The sequence below is a fragment of the Dendropsophus ebraccatus genome, chromosome 12 (genome assembly GCF_027789765.1).
Source record: "Dendropsophus ebraccatus isolate aDenEbr1 chromosome 12, aDenEbr1.pat, whole genome shotgun sequence".
In the NCBI taxonomy this organism is placed as follows: domain Eukaryota; kingdom Metazoa; phylum Chordata; class Amphibia; order Anura; family Hylidae; genus Dendropsophus; species Dendropsophus ebraccatus.
In genome coordinates this window covers 21,660,902-21,680,036 of record NC_091465.1, presented here as the reverse complement: position 1 = coordinate 21,680,036, position 19,135 = coordinate 21,660,902, and the positions used below count along the sequence as shown (strand labels likewise).

At 43.1% G+C, this 19,135-nt stretch overlaps 1 protein-coding gene across 1 annotated transcript in view; it reads left to right on the top strand.

Annotated features, from left to right (window-relative positions):
* LOC138769164 (indolethylamine N-methyltransferase-like) overlaps positions 1–19,135 on the top strand; it is a 43,585-nt gene that overhangs the window by 14,063 nt on the left and 10,387 nt on the right. Inside the window, exons 2-3 of the mRNA XM_069947431.1 lie at positions 7,373–7,575; positions 11,813–12,017. Of these exons, the coding sequence (XP_069803532.1) occupies positions 7,422–7,575; positions 11,813–12,017 (359 nt within the window). The 5' untranslated portion in view covers positions 7,373–7,421. The remainder of the gene's footprint in view (positions 1–7,372; positions 7,576–11,812; positions 12,018–19,135) is intronic.

Below are 19,135 nucleotides of genomic sequence, written 5' to 3'. Positions count from 1 at the left end.
CTAGGAAGAACTGAATAAGTGTCTCTGTTTAGAATGAGTCTCTTTTAGCAATGAAAACCATCGATCATGAAAAGGCTCTGGGACAGGCACTGAAGAACTGTATAACAACTTAGTGTCCTTTCAACTTATCAGGGCGGCGAATCATGCCCTGAAGGCTGCCAAAGACCCGGGGTCACTGAGGCCTTGGCCGAGTCTTTTACTTTGAGGCCCGGGATGGGGGATAAGAAAGTCGGGTCACTTACGAACGGACCACCCTCCGGTGACGTGTACCCTCCGGTAGAGAAGGCTAAGTCGGAGGCACTGGAACGATCCGGTTTCGGCAAGATGCTGGCACCAGGAGTGGATTCCCCGTCCTGATAAGCGGAGGCCGGAGTGGAGGCCCGGCTGTGACTCTCATCATCCGACGGGGCAGCGCCCCAGCTGGTGTCGCTGTAGGACGGGAGCGGTGCTAGTAGGCAGGCAGGATCGCGTGGTGGTATGCTCTCCAGCAGCTCCGGCATCACGGGAGCTGTGGCTGCAGACAAACGTTCCTCGTGGGCCGCCATCTTGCAACGCACTGGTGGGCTTTTCAGGAGGAAGGAGAAGGAGCGAGAGGGCAGAAAGCTCGACTCCCCAATCTGCCCAGCAACTGTGACGTCATCCGACTTGAGCAGCCAATCAGGAGAAACTGCAGCAAAGTCTATAGCGCCGGGCGATTCCCGCACTTTGGCGGCATGGTGATTAACCCCTTCTGCTTTAGGGCAATGTGCAGCAAATAATTCCAGAGTAGTAGGCCCACATGGGAGGGCCGCAAAGAGGTCACAGGGCACATCCACAAATCCCATGACAAGGCAGCAAACTGTCCACTTTTAGCAACACCACCCCAGGCAAAGTCCTTCTGGGAGTTGTAGTGCACCTTTAGGGGTACTGGAGATCGGCACAACATAGTCTGAATCCTGTTCGTGAAGCCAAAATTTGCGCTGGAGCCTCCTGCTGAGGGTGGTAATAGGTGGTTGTACTGGGTAGGACGCGGGTAGCCAGTTGCCAGATGTTAGGTCACGGTATTGGCACGAGGGGAGCTGACTAACCAGCGGGAACCTGACCATGCGGGGCCCGAGCAATTCTTCGTTGTCCCTAGTCAAGGCACCAATAACTAGACCAATGCCAGGGTTCAGAAACAACGGTAGTTGTGGGTTTATTGTAACGGTGGTAACTAATAGCAACACTCTCTCTGGATGCAACCAGGATTAAGGCAGACTTGAATATAACTGTAAAATGGGTGATGCTGCAATAGGCTGTGATGATAGCGTTACTTGAAGCAAAGAGACTGAATGATGGGAGTAGTAGTGCTGAAGATATGATACTGGGCGGAATGGAGTTGAAATGAATACTTGCTGTTGATGATAATGCAGTGTCCCAGAACAGAGTATTTTTCTGTGGCTTTATGTCTGCACCTTTATTATAGTCAGTTCTGTTATGGAAACATAGTCCCACTGCAAACTGTGTATATTGTGTCACCCCTCTCAGTATTCAGGTCTGTTATTTCATTTATTTCTCATGCATATTCAGTTTTCAGTGCCTAATGGTATTATGTCGCCCCTAAGTGTTCAAGTATGGTACTTCTCATGTATATTCAGTCCAATATGCCTAATGGTGTGATGATGCAATGGCTTGATGTCATGTGACTGCCCCTGCTGCCATGGTAACTCCAATAGCCATCGAGCTTTGGCTGGGGATACCATGTGACTTCCTCTCTACCTCATTCTTCTCTCCACCTTCAGGGGAGAAGGGTGTGTGTTGCTGCTGCTCCTGTGTCACAAGGCCGCAACCCTGCGGTACCTGCTCCTGTACTGACCAGAAGTGTTCCGGTCCAGTCGGGACCTGGCTGTGTTCCATTCTCAAGTTCTCAAGATTCTCATCCTAACCACAAGATCTAGGTGCTGTCTCCAGTGATTACTCTCATCATCTCTCATCATCAGTAACAGCAAGTATTTATCTCAGCTCCATGCCGCCCAGCATCTTATCTTCAGTATTACTACTGCTCCTATCATTCAGTACACTACCATCACAGCCTATTGCAGCATCACCCATTACTCTGACTCTGACGGTTGCATCCGAAGAGACTGTTGCCACTAGTTACCACCGTTTCAATAAATGCACAACTACCGTTGTTTCTGAACCTTGGCATTGGTTTAATTATTGGTGCCTTGACTAGGGTCAACGAAGAATTGCTCGGCCTCCGCATGGTCAGGTCCCCGCTGGTTAGCTGCTATCCCTCGTGCCAAAACCGTGACATAACATCAGGCAAGCGGCTACCCGGGTTCCTACCCAGTAGTACCACCTACTACTACTCTCAGTGGAGTGGCCCGGCGCAATAATAGATGATGATGAGAATAGTGACTGAAGAACGACACCCAGATCTTTGTTAGAGATGAGAATCTTGGAGAACTTGAGAATAAGGAACCAGGTTCCAACTGGACTACTTCTGGTCAGCACTGGAGCAACAGAGCACACGTCCTTCTCTCCTAACAGTGGAGAGAGGGCACACACAACCTTCCCTCTTGAAGGTAGAGGAAAGGAATACACAACCTCCTCCCTTAAAGGTAGGGAGAAGACTGAGGTAAAGAGGAAGTGACATGGTATCCCCAGCCAAAGCTCGACGGCTATTGGAGTTACTATGGCAGCAGGGGAACAGTCAAGTGACTCACCAAGCCTATTGCATTATCACACCATACAAATAAGAACAAATCCTGACACCAATATACACTTTTGAGGGAAATTAGAGAAAACTTCTGTTCTGGGACACTGCACCCTGATAACAACTTATAGGGAATCAGGAGACCAGTCCAGCCCCTATTGGTTTGGATTCCTGGCTCCAAAGACTAATCAGCTGTGTTCCACAGTTCTGACTGGCAGACAAGCTGTCAGTCAGCCAAGCACATTAGGGGACAGCTGTGCTGAATTCCAGATGAAGCCCAATGATGCCGAGCTATGGTATCCAGGGACAAAGTTGGATCTCCGTGACTTCATCTGGTCCGAAGTGCAAGAGGATGGTGCTAGATCCCAGTGGAGTAAGTTTCTAACAATATCTCAGGAAGTTCTCAGGGTTTCTAAAACTCAGAGAACACGGTGCGTTTTTATCGCTGCGTTTTTGGTGCGATTTTTACATGAAAATCATGTGAAAATTAAAACGCGCATGTAAAAAACGCAGCAAAAACGCAGCGATAAAAACGCACCGTTAAAAATGCACTGATAAAACCGCAGCGATACGGTACGTGTGAAGCTACCCTTAAGGCGTCATATTCATTGCAGCTCATAAGGAGAAGTAGGTCAGAGTAGAAACTTACAAATAAAACTGTTTCCATTGCATTCAAGCCGAAGAGCCCTATTACACAGGACGATTATTGTGTGGAAAAACGTTACATCATTCAAATTTAAACGATAACTGTCCTGTCAGCGACCCTTTAAGGTATCCACCTGTATAGAGTTGATTGATTTTAGATTGGTCCACTGAGTAAAGTTATCAATTTTATTTACCTCTGTCAATTTTCCATTCTGCCATAATACTGTGAATTGTGTACAATTTTTAATCTGACAGTGCCTCTTAACTTTAGCCCATATTTCCTGCCATGCTTTTTGTTTAGTGCAATAGTTCAGTGTAATCCTAATAAACCCCCCAGATTCAATGAACTCATAGATGAAACCATATTTCATTGATGTAGAGTTTAACTATAAAACTACCCGTTGTAGAGTTATCATGCTTCCTCATCTGTAAGAGAGAGATATTACCCGCATAGTAAGAGTACCTAAATTCTGAAATAGCCCCCCCTTCTCTTTAAGTGGAGTAAATACTCTGTATTGAGTCTGGAGTTTTTCCCCACCCAGAAAAAAATATTTATAATTCTTTCCAAAATTTTAAAATACCCAGACCAGGCTGCTGTTAGATAATAAATTATCTGCGGTTGAATCAACATTTTTACCAACGCCAGTTGGTCGGCCATTGATAATGGTAACTTGGCCCATAGCTCCATTTTATTCTTTAATTCACTGAAAAGAGGATTAACATTATATTGGATATAATCCACAGGGTCATTCGTCACTTTAACTCACTTTAAGTAGTGAAAACAATTTTTTTCCGTTTTAAGGACAAACCTCTGCGCTGATCCAACACAGAGTCCAGGGGAAACAAAGTTGATTTTGACCAATTTATTTCAAATCCCGAAAGAAGACCGTAATAATTAAAACTTTGTATAATCTTAGGGATAGTCCGGTCAGGGTCCCGTACAAATAATAACACATCATCTGCATATAATTCAAATTTTCTTGTGCCTATTTTATCCAAAAACCTTTAATTTGTTGTACATCTTTAACCCTTAGAGCAGTGATTTTCAACCAGTGTGCCGTGGCACACTAGTGTGCCGCGACACATGGTCGGGTGTGCCGCGGGGAAAGTTCCCCAAACTATGGTGCCCTGTGAAACAGGAGAAAACAATGGGGGAGAGAAACCTGGGGATGGGGGAGAAACGGCGGAGAGAAGCAGGGGGGAGAGAAATATGGGGATGGGGGAGAGAAACAGCGGAGAGAAGCAGGGGGAGAGAAGTTTGGTGGAGAGAAGCACAGGAGAGAAGCAGGGGGGAGAAGCATGGGGGAGAGAAGCACAGGAGAGAAGCAGGGGGGAGAAGTATGGTGGAGAGAAGCACAGGAGAGAAGCATGGGGGAGAGAAGTATGGTGGAGAGAAGCACAGGGGGGAGAAGAAAACAGGCCCAGGTTTCACACTGAGTGAGTATAAATACATTTAGAATCTATATTATTAACTATATGTATAATATGTACTGTTTAGTTTCATTTTGTGCCATTTTGGTTGGTGGTGTGCCCCGGGATTTTTTAAGTATAAAAAGTGTGCCGCGGCTCAAAAAAGGTTGAAAATCACTGCCTTAGAGGACTGGGACAATTTAAATTTTTGCATTTTCGTTTTTTCCTCCTTGTGCTTAAAAGGCCATAGCAGTTGCATTTTTTCACTTAGAAACCCACAATGAGCCCTTATTTTTTGCGCCACTAATTGAACTTTGCAATGACAGGCTGAATTTTTTCATAAAGTACACTGCATAACCAGGAAAAAATTCAATGTGTATTGAAATTCATTTTTTTTTTTTTTTACGCCGTTTGCCCTCGGGTAAAACTGTCTTGTTATACTGTATATGTTCCTCAAGTCACTATGATTACAACGATATGTAACATGTATAATTTATATTGTATTTGATGGCTTTTAAAAAATTCAAACCATTGTTAACAAAATATATGTTCCTTAAAATTGCTCCATTCCCAGGCTTATAGATCTTTTATCCTTTGGTCTATGGGGCTGTGTGAGGTGTCATTTTTTGCGCCATGACCTGTACTTGCTATTGGTACCTTGATTGATCGCTTTTTATTACAATTTTTCTGGATTTTATGCGACCAAATATGCTCAATTTTGCACTTTGGGATTTTTTTGCACTTACGACGTTTTATATATATATATATTTATAACATGGGAAAAGGGGGGTGATTCAAACACTTATTAGGGGAGGGGGCTTTTTATTAATAATGATTTTTTTTTTTTTTTACACTTATACTAGCAGTCCCCCCTGGGGGACTTCTAGTATAAGTACACTGATCTCTCATTGAGATCTATGCAGTATGTAATAACGCCATTGCGTCAAAATCAAGTATTTTTCCCAGGGAGTTGGAAAATCAAGTATTCAGATGTCAACTTTCACAGCCGTATCTGAATACTTAATTAGCCAGCACGGTGATGGGACCATGCCCGCTAATAGCCACGGTCCCAGGCTACAATCGGCACCCGGGACCACGGCGGTTCACAGCGGGGCTGCTGCGCGGCCCCGCTCTTAACTCCCATAGCGACCGCTGGACGTACGGGTACATCTGTTTGGTCTAGAGGTTAATAAGTTCAGACAGTTGTTCTACATACAACGTAAATAAAAGTGGAGAAGAGGGGCACCCCTGCCGGGTTCCTCTGGATAAACCAAATTCTTTTGTTAAATTTCCATTTATTACCAGACGGGCAGACAGGTCGCAATACAACATTTTAATCCCCTGAATAATAGATGCCAATGCCTTTGAATACTGATTACTCACATGAAGACAGAAAAAGAAAGTCTTGGCACAAAAGTGCTCAATTGTGGCACATTGCAAAACTATGATTCCCACCATGCCTGTACAGCCAAATACTGATGAGAGCTGTAGTTGTGCAACATAGCAGTGACATTGGCATACAGTGTAGCTCTCCATCCAGCTGTTGAAAAAGTACACTTTCCATCATGCCTGGGCATCCAAAAATATGATGAAAGGTATAGTTTTGCAACAACTGAAGAGCCAGGTCATTAGTATAGTCACGTGACCAGGTGCAATCAGAGCTGAACACATGACCACAATGTTATCGCCATGATGATGATGTCATTGGGTCATTGTGTAATCAGGTCTCCCTGAGATCAGCTATCTGTTTCTCTTATGGCTCTACTAGGCATTGCTCCCACCTAGCCAGAATGCAGCTCCACACTGATGAGGGGCAACACCCTGGAACAGCTGTATGTGGATGGATACCTTGCCTTGGTTTTTCCCTTGTCATTACAGTGACTTATAGGGCCACTTATATATGGTGGTTTTGGTGGTTTCCTTACAGGAGCTACCTCTTTGGTGGGTCCTTACCAGAGGGATTTCTGGCTAGTCCTGTGTTTCGAGACTCTTTAATGAGGCTTTCCGGGCTCTTCTTTTGCATATTCATGTTTCCCAGGGGGCAATGCACCTAGGATTTCACTGCATTGAGCACTTTCACTAGCAGCTGGCAGTGTTTAGCTGGTCTCCCTGAGATCAGGAATCTGTCTCTCTAGTTGTGTAATCATGTCATGGCTGATCACTTGCCCAAAATGCAAACTACTCATGTGTGAACCATGCGGTGGTCTAATGACATCATAACAATATAGTCATTTGACCATTAATCCGGGTCATGTGACCATACAAGTGACTTTGCTCTCTAGCTGAAGTCTAACATCATAGAGGGGCCTGTAGCTGATGGGACGGGTGCTAGGGATTATGGTTAATCCCTTTCTCCCACCAGTTTTGCTCCAGACAGCATCTGTGGCCGCCATTTTGTTTTTTTAGCTAATTTTCTTAACAAATTGTCAGGAATTTGCTTCACGCAATGAAGCAAATTGACAGCTCAATTCGCAGCGAATTTCAAATCGCTGGATTTGCTTTGCTCATTTCTAAATATGAGATTTGTTTGTTTCTAAAGGTATGATAGAACATTTCCCTGTGACTGTCATGCGAAGATAATAACTCATGATAAGTAATTCCTGCTCACATGCTTTGCAAACCTATTTCTTGAAATTATAGAAGCCCTTTAGCACCAGTGTTCAGGTAGTCACCGGTGATTGAAGATCAGATGATGGCTCGCAGTCCTTTTAAACTCTATCATGTACACGGCATGGATTCCAGACAATATCTGGAGGATTATTTTTCAGATAAACCTTCAATGTCCTTTAGAGAGGACGCCTTAATATTTCCTATTCAAGCTCTTACAGAAACGTTCACAAAAGGTATGTGTCTTTTCTACATTTAGTTGATTTTGAATAATTGTAAACAACTGAATTCAGCTTGACATTTGTGTGGTTAGTTGATCAGTGGAGGCAACTTCACAAGATACTGATATACCTTAGACTAAAAAGGCAGGCAAATCTTTTGATGGTTTCTTCACTCAGTACACGGTGATCTCCGAACTGTCCTCCATCGGATGATGTCAGTTGGGAGAACTGTTGGGCTTGTGGGATTTTTAATGTCCATCCCTATTGCTCTGGGCAAAATAAGGCTGGGTTCACACTACGTTTTTGCAATCCGTTCAACGTACATTTTTTATTGGTACTTTTAATGGACAGAAAAACGTAGTCAACACTACTTTTGTGTCTGTTAAAAAAATGCATCCATTTCAATCTGTTTTTTTTTTTTTTAATAATGGAAGTCAATGGAAAAACAGATCCAAATGGATGACACAAAATTGCATCCGTTTTTTACATCCATTTTTTTTCCATTAAATATATAAGTTAAACGAATTGCAAAAATGCAGGGTGAACCTAGCCTAAGCTCCCCCCCCCCTCAAGTAAAGTGGGGGGGAGCTTAAAAAAACAAACAAAAAAAAACATATTTCAATTGAAAATTTCATAAATATAAAATATTATTTTACTGAAAGAGTAGTAGATACCTGGAACAAACTTCCAGCAGAGGTGGTTGGTAAATCTACAATAACAGAATTTAAACCTGCCTGGGATAGACATATATCTATCCTAAGATAATAAGGAAGAAAATACTAAAAGGGCGGACTAGATGGACCCAGTGGTCTTTTTCTGCCGACAATCTTCTATGTTTCTATGTTTCTATGAATAATACAGCAAATATTACAGATTGATACAAAACCACCTTTATCCAAGAGAAATACAGTGAAGAAAATTACCTCAAAACTTTTACGCCAACTCTCCCCCCCACACACACACACATCCACACACCACCCCCTGGACCGAAGGGAGAAGAAAAAATTTAAAAAAATGACACACAGCCCTAAGGACCATAACCGGGCAGGAATAACTAGACTACCATTAAGAGTATTATTACTAGATTACCATTGTTGTTTTATTTGTACGCTCTTTTTGGGATCCTTATGGTATAGTATCCTTAAGTATAATTTCAAAACATTTAATTGTGTTAACCAGATTGCTCCACTAATCAACTGAAGGACATTCCCCCGACAACCAATTATTCATGATCACTACTCTCGTCAATAAGAGGATTTTACTTATTAATACTCTACATTTTATTGTATTTGTAATATTTCCCAGTACCTTAATTCCTGGATTCCACTCTAAACTGATTCCAAGATTACCCTTAACTCTTCCCTTTACTTTTTCCCCAAATTTCTAGATATTCAGACAACCCATAGCATATGCAGTAAATCAGCATCAATCTCATGACATTTTATTGTCATTTCCCTTTACAAATTTATGGAGTATATCTTGGAGTATGATAAAGGCTTTAAATAAAGCAAAGTAAAGTGGGTTGTGAGATATCTGATGAGGAGTTGCTGAAGGCATTTACGTTAACACTTAAGCTGGCTGTCAGTGGCCAGTAGGATAAAGGAGCTTAAAGTGCAACTATAATTTCAGTAGCCAAAAAATGAAATTCCTCAAATAAAAAGCCTATGTGTTACCCTTTAAAAAGAGCCCTAAACTGCGTTGATAGTGTGTGCGCTCGCTGAGATATCTCCAGTTGTTTGGCTGAGAATAAATGAATTTTTCTTCTGGCTGAGACAAAGTGGGCGTGGCCTATCCCTCATCTCCCTGGCTGCGTCCCTCCATTCACTGAGCAGCACCTTAGCAGATGTATCACACATAGCAGGATTAGATACAGCACCAGCATACAGTATCACAATGTAAGATTAGATACAGAGCCCCAGCAGATGGTATCACACACAGTGGGATTAGATACAGTCATCTGCTCTCATTACACTGTAGGATAATGTCAGCTATGGAGGTGAGGGCACCTGCTGCAGACCTCTGATGGTGAATGTTATATGTACTATGGAAGGACTACAGCTGTGTTGTGCTGGGACTTGTAGTCCTCCCCTCAGTGACTCACCCACTCTCCCTCATGCAGTACATTGGAGTCATGGCTGGCATGTCCCCCCTGGGTGAATCACTGAGTACTTGTCCCTCCATCCAGCTCTTCCCCTGCGCTGCTCCTCACACACAACAACCTCAGCTCTGCTTAGTCACCTCTGTGAGGGGAGGGGGGAGGACGTGCTACTAGGAGGTGGGGGAGGAGGGTTTGTTTCTGTTTCTCTCTGTGTCAGGGCTGTTATCTGATCCTCCTGTCAGAGTCCGTACACTCAGGACGGATCTGCAGGGAGGGGGCGTGTCCAGCAGGAATGCAGAAATATCTCAGAGCCAGACAGAGCTGTAAGGGCATAGTTAGCCTTCTGTATTTAAAAAACTGTTCATTTTAGGTTATTAATGTATATTGCAAAAAGTCTTATCATGACCTAAGCTAACTAAAACTGAATGTTCAAAATATTTTATAGTTGCGCTTTAACAATAAGATCAAACGCAATGGTACCAGGCACCTAAACGCCTCCTCAAACTATTTTCCTCCGTCTTGAACTTTTGTTGGAGGTGCTCTAATGAGGCACGATCCATGCTCCACATTTGGTGGACTTTTATCTTTGTGGCAGGGGGGTTCAGATGTTGTACAATGCAGTCACATCTCAGCAGATAGTTTTAATTCCTGAGATGGCTCTCCTTTCTATCCTACGTGGCCTGCTATCCAAAGTAAAAAAAGCCTTTTGGACTTTATCCTCATGGCCACTAGACAAATTATTCCCAGGTTATGGAAGTCAACCACTACTTAATCACAGAATAACAGTAAGAAATTCACAATCAGGTGGAGTGCCTGGATTATGTTTCAATCCTATCCAATACTCAGTGTCAGTGGAGAGTCTCTCTGGGGGAACCACGCTGCCACGTATCTTAGGGTCCTTGTTTATGGCCATCGGGATGGATGCAGGGGTACCACTCAGCGGCCTCTAGTGATACCTTTAAACGCACCTTCCCCCCCTTTTTTCCGACCGTTTCCCCTTTTTGTCTCCCCCCCCCCCTTCACCTACTTGTCCCTACCTTCAAGGGTGTTTGTCTGTTTATCCTTTTGTCTGGTTTTGTATGACTATAGGATCTTGAGTGCTGACTGTTACACATGAGAGTAGGATGTGATTTTACGGCTTTGGAGCATTTGCAAGGGTCGGGTGATCTATGGATATAATATGCCGTTAATATACGATGTCCGATATATAAGCGCATAAGCCCATGTAGTGCGATGAGTACACATCATATAACTCAAGGACAGTTTTTAGTGTTCAGTGTTGAGTCAAGCCTTTATTGCAATTGTGTATTGCATTACTCACTACTTGCACACTGTTTTATTGTTTGCTTTGTGTGCATAAAACATCAATAAATACATTTTGAACCATAAAAATAGTATAATATTAGAAAAGCTGTGTAAGCATAGGGATTGTTGTAATCGGAATAAGGATAACATGGTGCATGGTGCTTTAAAAATTTTTTGCAGAACTTCAGGGTGTTTTCCAGTTTCCCCCACAAATAACATGTTTTGGGTTTCATCATACATTCTATGGTAGATTGAAAAGAATCCTTACACTGTATAAATATGGAAAATCAATTTTTACATAGACTAATTTGATACATTATATGTACATAAGATATATAGGAAATAACCTTCTTTTCTAGTGCTTTTTTTAAAATCCACTACTACTGTACCTTAACCACCGAATCTAGCACTATAGAACATTGTTTTAAGGGGGGTTTGTTTACTTTCTTGGGGATGGGGGTATTTATCCATATTTGTAAACATTATTTTGTATTTTTGCCCATAAAAAAACTGTTAGAGTTTAGTAAAATAAACATTCTAGCCCCCGCAGTAACAGTGCCTTATACTTAAATAAATTCCTCCTTTGCCTCCATACAGTAAAAACACCCCATGTGCCCACATACAGTAGTAATAACTCCCCCTGAGTGTTCATATAGTAATAGTTCCCAATACTAAAATAATTATCAACGTGCCTCCATATGGTCATAATGTCCCACTACACTAGTAATGCCCCATCGTACCCTCATAAGGTAATAATTTTCCCTGTACCACTACACTGTAATAATATCCCCGGTGCCCCCATATAGTAATTATTAGAATGGAAATTTGTTTCCTATTTATTTTTTATAGGTCACATTAAAGGAGACATCTTAGTAGACTTCAGCAGTGGTCCCCTCGTACATCATCTCTATGCAGCCAGTGAGTTTTTCAAACACATCTTAGTGCTGAAGATCAGAGACAGATGTATCCTGGAGCTAAAGAGATGGCTGGACACACGGACCGGAGCATTTAACTGGAGACATGTCACAAAACTTCATGTAGAAGAAGAAAACAGGTAAAGTATTTGTTAATTGTATTTGATAATTAGAGATGAGCAAAGCAGGGGGAAATTCGTTTTGCGAGCTTTGCAAATTTGGGGTTACATTTGTTAATATTTGCAAATCAAATCTTAAATTTCAATAAAACAGCAAAACCATAGTAGCTACAGTACTGGGACTATTACAGAAGGAGCAATTTGTTAATGCATGTTGTTGTAAAAGTGTCAAAAATTGGGAAATCACAATATAAAAAAAAATGTCAATCAATCAATTATCCAATTTTTACCATGGACAGCAGTGGACATCGGTGGATCAGTGGTGTAACATAAATTTTCTCACAGGACAGCAGTGGACATTAGTGAAGCAGCGGCGTAACAAATTTTCTTCCAGGAAAGCAGCGGACATCTGTGGACCAGCAGCATAATATCAGTTTTCTCCCAGGAAAACAGTGGACATCAGTGGACCAGCTGCATAATATCAGTTTTCTCCCAGGAAAACAGTGGACATCAGTGGACCAGTGGCGTAATATCAATTTTCTCCCAGAACAGCAGTGGACACCGGTGGACCAGCAGCATAAGATCAGTTTTCTCCCAGGACAGCAGTGAACATAAGTGGATCAGGAGGTGGCGGGGCAAGGGCAGCACTCAGACTTTCTTTGACCCTGAGGGGCCTGGGACAGACTTCCAGATGTGGAAGCACTCAGACTCTCTTCAACCCTGAGGGGCCTAGCACAGACGGTTGAGGTTAGTGACTGTAGCAGGACTTTCTTTTTTCTTGTTAAAATATTGGAGAAATGAAAGAAGGCACCCAATTTTTAGACCCCTAGAACCAATTTTTTTTAACATGTCAAGTAAAATTACTGTAATCCGATAGTTGAGCTGAATGGGCCATCCAACTTCCAAAAATAGAAATTGAGAGCAAACAAGGGAAACGGAAGAATCGCGCTCAGAATTGCAAAGTCAATTACTGATTATAAGTATCCTTATACACAGATGGTACTCACTCCGTGTGGGGGCCTAACGGACCAGCCGAAACCCCCCCCCCCCTCCTGGTAGGCATATAAACAGTCAAGCACCGGACTTCAAAGTAGGCAGGATTTATTCAACAGGCAGGGCGACGCGTTTCGGTGACCAGTATGCCACCTTTCTCAAGCCATAAAATCAATACATCGTAACAAGCACATATATATACAAAATAACTTACATTTCCTGATAGGCTCAGGTTCAAACATGCCGTATTGATTTGTTTTAATTAAGTTATTGAACAACGGAAATAGCTTTATGAGAACGAAAATTAGTTTTATTAATTAAATATTAACTATTACAGGGATTGGCATTATTGCCAGCAATTGCTAATTGCCGCTAATACCATGCCCTGTAATACTGCTTCCCTGCTTTCCCAGGGAGCATAAACTTTATTAAAACAGCTAAATAATTGTTTAGCTGTTTTAGTAAAGTTAAATTAGATTCGAATATTCGATCACATATTCGATCAAACTCGAATCTTTCGAATAGTGCAGTATTCGATCGAATACTATTTGCTCATCTCTAATAATGATATGGGATGGGTAAATGTAGAGATAACTCCTGATCTCCGAAATATGATGTTGCTTAGACTAGCATCAAATGATACAATGAGTACATAGAAGATATATTGTCCAAACATTTCCTAGATTGCTCTTCATATCTTTTGTACAGTAGCAACATTAACAATAGCGAGTTTTTACTAGAATCACTAGAGATGAGCGAAGCAAGATCTGCTGAGAATTGTGCTGTTAATTCGCTTTATTCTGCAGTGCAATTATACTGTAATTAAAAAATAAATAAATGTATATACTGTATATTTATTTATTTATTTACAGTATATTTAATTAAACAAGCATGAATTTACTATACCAAAGAAAAATTGAATTAAAGCAGATAAAGAAATAATACATTTAAACTAATATCGATAATGCAAAATAAATGAATTAAAACAATGATTACATATAAATTAATAGCAATAATGCAGAATAAATGGATTAAAACAATTATTATATATATGAGTGAAAACTGAGGAAAAAACACCCCTTAACCCCTTAAGGACAGAGCCAATTTTCGTTTTTGCATTTTAGTTTTTTTCCTCCTTGTGTTTAAAAGGCCATAGCACTTGCATTTTTCCACCTAGAGACCCACATGAGCCCTTATTTTTTGCACCACTAATTGTACTTTGCAATGACAGGCTGAATTTTTGCATAAAAAACACTGCGAAACCAGGAAAAAATTCAATGTGTGGTGAAATTGAACAAAAAAACGCATTTCTTTTATTTGGGGGGTATTTGTTTGTACTCCATTCGCCCTGCTGTAGAACTGACTTGTTATGCATATTCTTCAAATTGTTATGATTACAACAATATATAACATGTATAACTTTTCTTTTATCTGATGGCCTGTAAAAAATTCAAACCATTGTTAACAAATATATGTTCCTTAAAATCGCTCCATTCCCAGGCTTATAGCGCTTTTATACCTTGGTCTATGGGGCTGTTTGAGGTGTCATTTTTTGCGCCATGATGTGCACTTTCTATCGGTACCTTGATATATATACGCATATGCGCATATACGACTTTTTGATAGCTTTTTATTACATTTTTTTCTGGATTTGATGCGACTAAAAATGCGCAATTTTGCACTTTGGGATTTTATTGCGCTTACGCCATTTACCATGCGAGATCAGGAATGTGATTAATTAATAGTTCGGGCGATTGCACACGCGGCGATAGCAAACATGTTTATTTATTTACTTTTATTTAAAACCTGGGAAAAGGGTGGTGATTCAAACTTTTATTAGGGGAGGGGGCTTTTTACTAATAACAATACTTTCTTTTTTTTTTTTTACACATATACTAGAAGCCCCCCTGGGGGACTTCTAACATATACACTTTGATCTCTCATTGAGATCGTTGCTGTATAGTAATACAGCAAAGATCAATGAGATCGGCACTCGTTTGCTTTTGGCTGCTGCAGCAGCATCAAACATGTTTATTTATTTATTTATTTATTTTTATCAAAAACATGGGAAAAGGGGGGTGATTCTGACTTTTATTAGGGGAGGGGACTTCTAGTATAAGTATACTGATCTCTCATTGAGATCTTTGCTGTATAGTTATACAGCAAAGATCAATGAGAATGGCACTCAGATGTTTTCGGCTGCTGCAGCTGAAAGCATCTGAGTGCCGAGCCGGGATCAGCACCATTCTGGCGGAGACCCCGGCCGGCACCAGTCACGGAGATGGCTCCTCCGGGACAATGTCCCAAAGGAGCGATCTCCGCCACTAGACACCAGGGAAGTGCTGCATCTGGTAATCGGATGCAGCTGTCATCTTTGACAGCTGCATCTGATTACTGTATTAGCAGGCACAGCGATTGGACCGTGCCCGCTAATACTCGCAGTCTTGGGCTACAAGCGGCACCCGGGTCCGCGGCGGTTCAGAGCAGGGTCACCGCGCGGCCCCGCTCTGAACACCTCTCGGGGACATATGACGTACGGGTAAGAGGTTAATGTCATTCAAGTATAACTCCCATCATAGATGGAACTGCCGGCAAATGATGGGGAAGTAGTCCAGCACCCAGTTAGTTCAGGATGGACAGCGCTCGGCGTTCAGAGCTCCCGGGATTATGTAAATCTAATGAGCTGTGTCAACTTGTTGAAAAGTTCATCAATGAAAGGTATATTAGCAGAGGATTAGTTACAATTTTAATTATAGACAAAAGTGTACAATGAGGTCCTCATGTAACTAATAGTATAGGAGAATGATGAGTAGGTATGTGATAGACGTAATTACTAGTGATGAGAAAGTACAAAAATGCTCGCTTTGAGTAACGAACCCCATTGAAGTCAATGGGAAACTCAAGCATTTTTGCAGGGGACCCAAGGTCGGTAGAGGGAAGGTCGTGTAAAAACCTTTCAACCTCAGAAAATGATAAAACACAACGGAAATGCACAGGAAACAGCAGGGGCAGCATGTATGGATGCCTCTAAGGCTGCCTAATCGCACCATTATGCCAAATTCTGGGCAACAGCCTGGTTAAAACAGAGGTAGGCATAGGGACCACACAAAAACTCAGCCTGACACAGCATGGCAATGAGAACATAGGGAACCATTAAAACAGAGGTAGCATATGATGAAACACCCAAAAACTTTGCCTGACACAGCATGGCGGTGAGGACACAGAAAACCACTAAAAACAGAGGTAGCAAATGAGCCACCCCGAAATTTACCCTGACACAGCATGGGGGTGAGGACAGAGTGACCAAGGTAGAAGCAGTAGCCAGTGAGCCTCCAAAAAAATTAGGCCAGACATAGCATTACAGTGAGGACACAGAGAATCATTAAAAGTGAGTGAGGAAGCAAATGAGCCTCCCCAAAAATTGGAGTGAGGTCAGGGCTAGGCCAGCTGTCAGTCCCCATCAAGGGTGGTGAGACCCTGGCCGCGGCTACACAAAAAAAAAAAAGATAACACAGCTGGCTGGTTGCAGGGGACGCGATTAGCGGCAGGACACAGAGAACCATTAAAAGTGAGTGAGGTAGCAAGTGAGCCTCCCAAAAATTAGGCCAGACACAGCATAGCAGTGAGCGATCAGGACACAGAGAACCATTAAAAGTGAGTGAGGTAGCAAGTGAGCCTCCCAAAATAAGGCCAGACACAGCATAGCAGTGAGCACTCGGAGAACCATTAAAATTGAGCGAGGAAGCAAGTGAGCCTCCCAAAACTTAGGCCAGACACAGCATGGCAGTGAGCACACAGAGAACCATAAAAAGCTAATAAGAAAGCAAGTGAGCCTCCCAAATATTAGGCCAGACACAATATGGTGGAAGAACACTTGGCTGTTCGTTTAGAATTGAAGGAGGAGGAGGAGAGAAGATACCAAGAATCTTCATGTTGAGCTGCTTTCCCCGGGTGGACAATTGAATTCAGGTTAAATCCAGGCTTTGTTCATTTTTATAAACGGCAGTGTCAGGATGGTATCTTTGCGGAGCGTTATGCGTCCCTCGGCCCGTGCTGTGCGGCCGAGAAGGCGCTGATATTCTCTTATTCTGTTCTGTGTTTTGTTTTGCTGTGTCTGAACACTGGTTTATTTGCTCTCTTTGGGAGACACACCCGACTTCACCTGCTGAGTTCTGTCTGGCCATGTCATGGTTAATGTGTGTTTTGGTTCTGCTGTGACTGACAGGTCTTTCTGCCAGTGGATCTGTCTTGTTCTCAGGTGTCTGTGTTTGGAGATCAGAGGGATGGTCCAATTACATTCTGGATCAGAACCCTGGCCTCCTATATAACTAACCCAGTCTGTGCACTCATTGCTGGTTATTGACTTAGTCTCTGCCTGCTTGTATGTATTTGCTATCCCTGATTTTTGCCTTATTCCTTGACCTCCCTTGCTTGCTGCCTGCCCTTGACCATTTTGCCTGGACTTTGACTACGTTTATTGGATTGTGATTTTGTACTTTTGCTGCCCGATTGTTGTGACCCTGACTGTTTACTATTCTTCATTGTGTTTGTCTGTCTGTCTGTCTTGTATTTGTGTTCCACCTAGTCAGTGCAGGGACCATCGCCAAGTTGCTCGCCGCCATCTTAGGGCGGATTGTGGCAAGTAGGTAGACAGTGGGCGGGGCTGAGCTTAGGGCTCACTGTCTTGTCTTGTCCTGCTGTCCAGTTCCTAACAGGCAGCCTGTCAGCGCTGTCAGTTGAAAGGTGGGTGTGCTTATCAATGATGATGGCACCAGCTGCACTGAAGACCTGCTCTTAAAACACGCTAGCGGAAGGGCAGTCTAGCACCTCCAAGGCGTAAAGCGCCAGTTCGGGCTACGTATCCAGTTTTGCAACCCAGTAGTTGTATGTAGCAGAGTGATCGGGAAGGACGTTGGTATGGTCAGCAAGGTACTCCCTCACCATCTTTCTGAAGGCCTCCCCCCTACTCTGTCTAGACTGGGGACGGTTGACATAGTCTTGCTGGGGTGCCATGAAACTGTCAAAAGCCTTGGAGAGTGTTCCCCTGCCCCTTGACAAGCTGCCTGCTCCACCCCTCCTCTCCACCGCTCTTTGGACTACAGAAATACGTCCTCTGGCGCTAGTGGTGTCAGATGGGAAGCACCTGTTGATATTGATTCACTCTAATACTGTGTTCCTCGGCAGGAATAAGAGTGGCAAAGTTCTGTTTGTACCAAGGGTCCAGGAGGGTGAACACCCAGTAATCATTGTGGTAAAAAAAAAAAATTAACTCGAGGGTCACGGGAAAGACAGCCTAACATAAAGTCAGCCATGTGCGCCAGGGTACCAACACGCAAGAACTCCCTCTTCTCAATAGGCTCAATTTCCTCCTCCTCCTCCACCAATTACTCCTCTTCAGGCCATACACGCTCAACAACTAAGGATCAAGCATGAGTACCTTCTTCAGTTGCGGCAGCAGTCTACTCCTCTTCCTCATCTTTTTCATCCTCCTCATCCTCTACTCCATGGGGAGAAACTGACATCAGGGTGGTCTGGCCATCTAGAGGCGGATGTTCTTCATCTTCACCCGTGTCCTGAGACAAAGGCAAAGTCTCAGACTTCAGGCTGAGCAGGGAGGTTTGAAGCAGACACAGCAGCAGGATGATGAGGCTGATTATGGCGGCATCGCCGCTAACCATCTCTGTTGATTCCTCAAAGGGGCCCAGTACCTGACAGATAGCAGACATCCACGTCTACTCCTCATTGTAGATTTAAGGTAGCTGACTTACCTGACTACCGCATCGCACCGAGGTTGACATCTGGCATTCCACAATGGCTCTGCATTGCTGGTAAACCCTGGCTTTCATCTGGAAGGTGGAACTCCACCATGTGGGCACGTCGGAAAGCAGTCCGTGAGCCGGCAGTGGCAAACGCCTTTGCACTGCTCTAAGGGTGGCAGCATCCGTGGTTGACTTGCGGGAATGCGCACAGATGCGCCGCACCTTGGTAAGCAAGTAAGCCAAATTGGGGTAGGTCTCAAGGACCCCTGCACCACTAGGTTGAACATGTGGGCCAAGCATGGTACATGTGTGAGGCTGCCGAGTTGCAGAGCCGCCAGCAGGTTCCGCCCGTTATCACACACAACCATTCCTGGTTTGAGGCTCCGT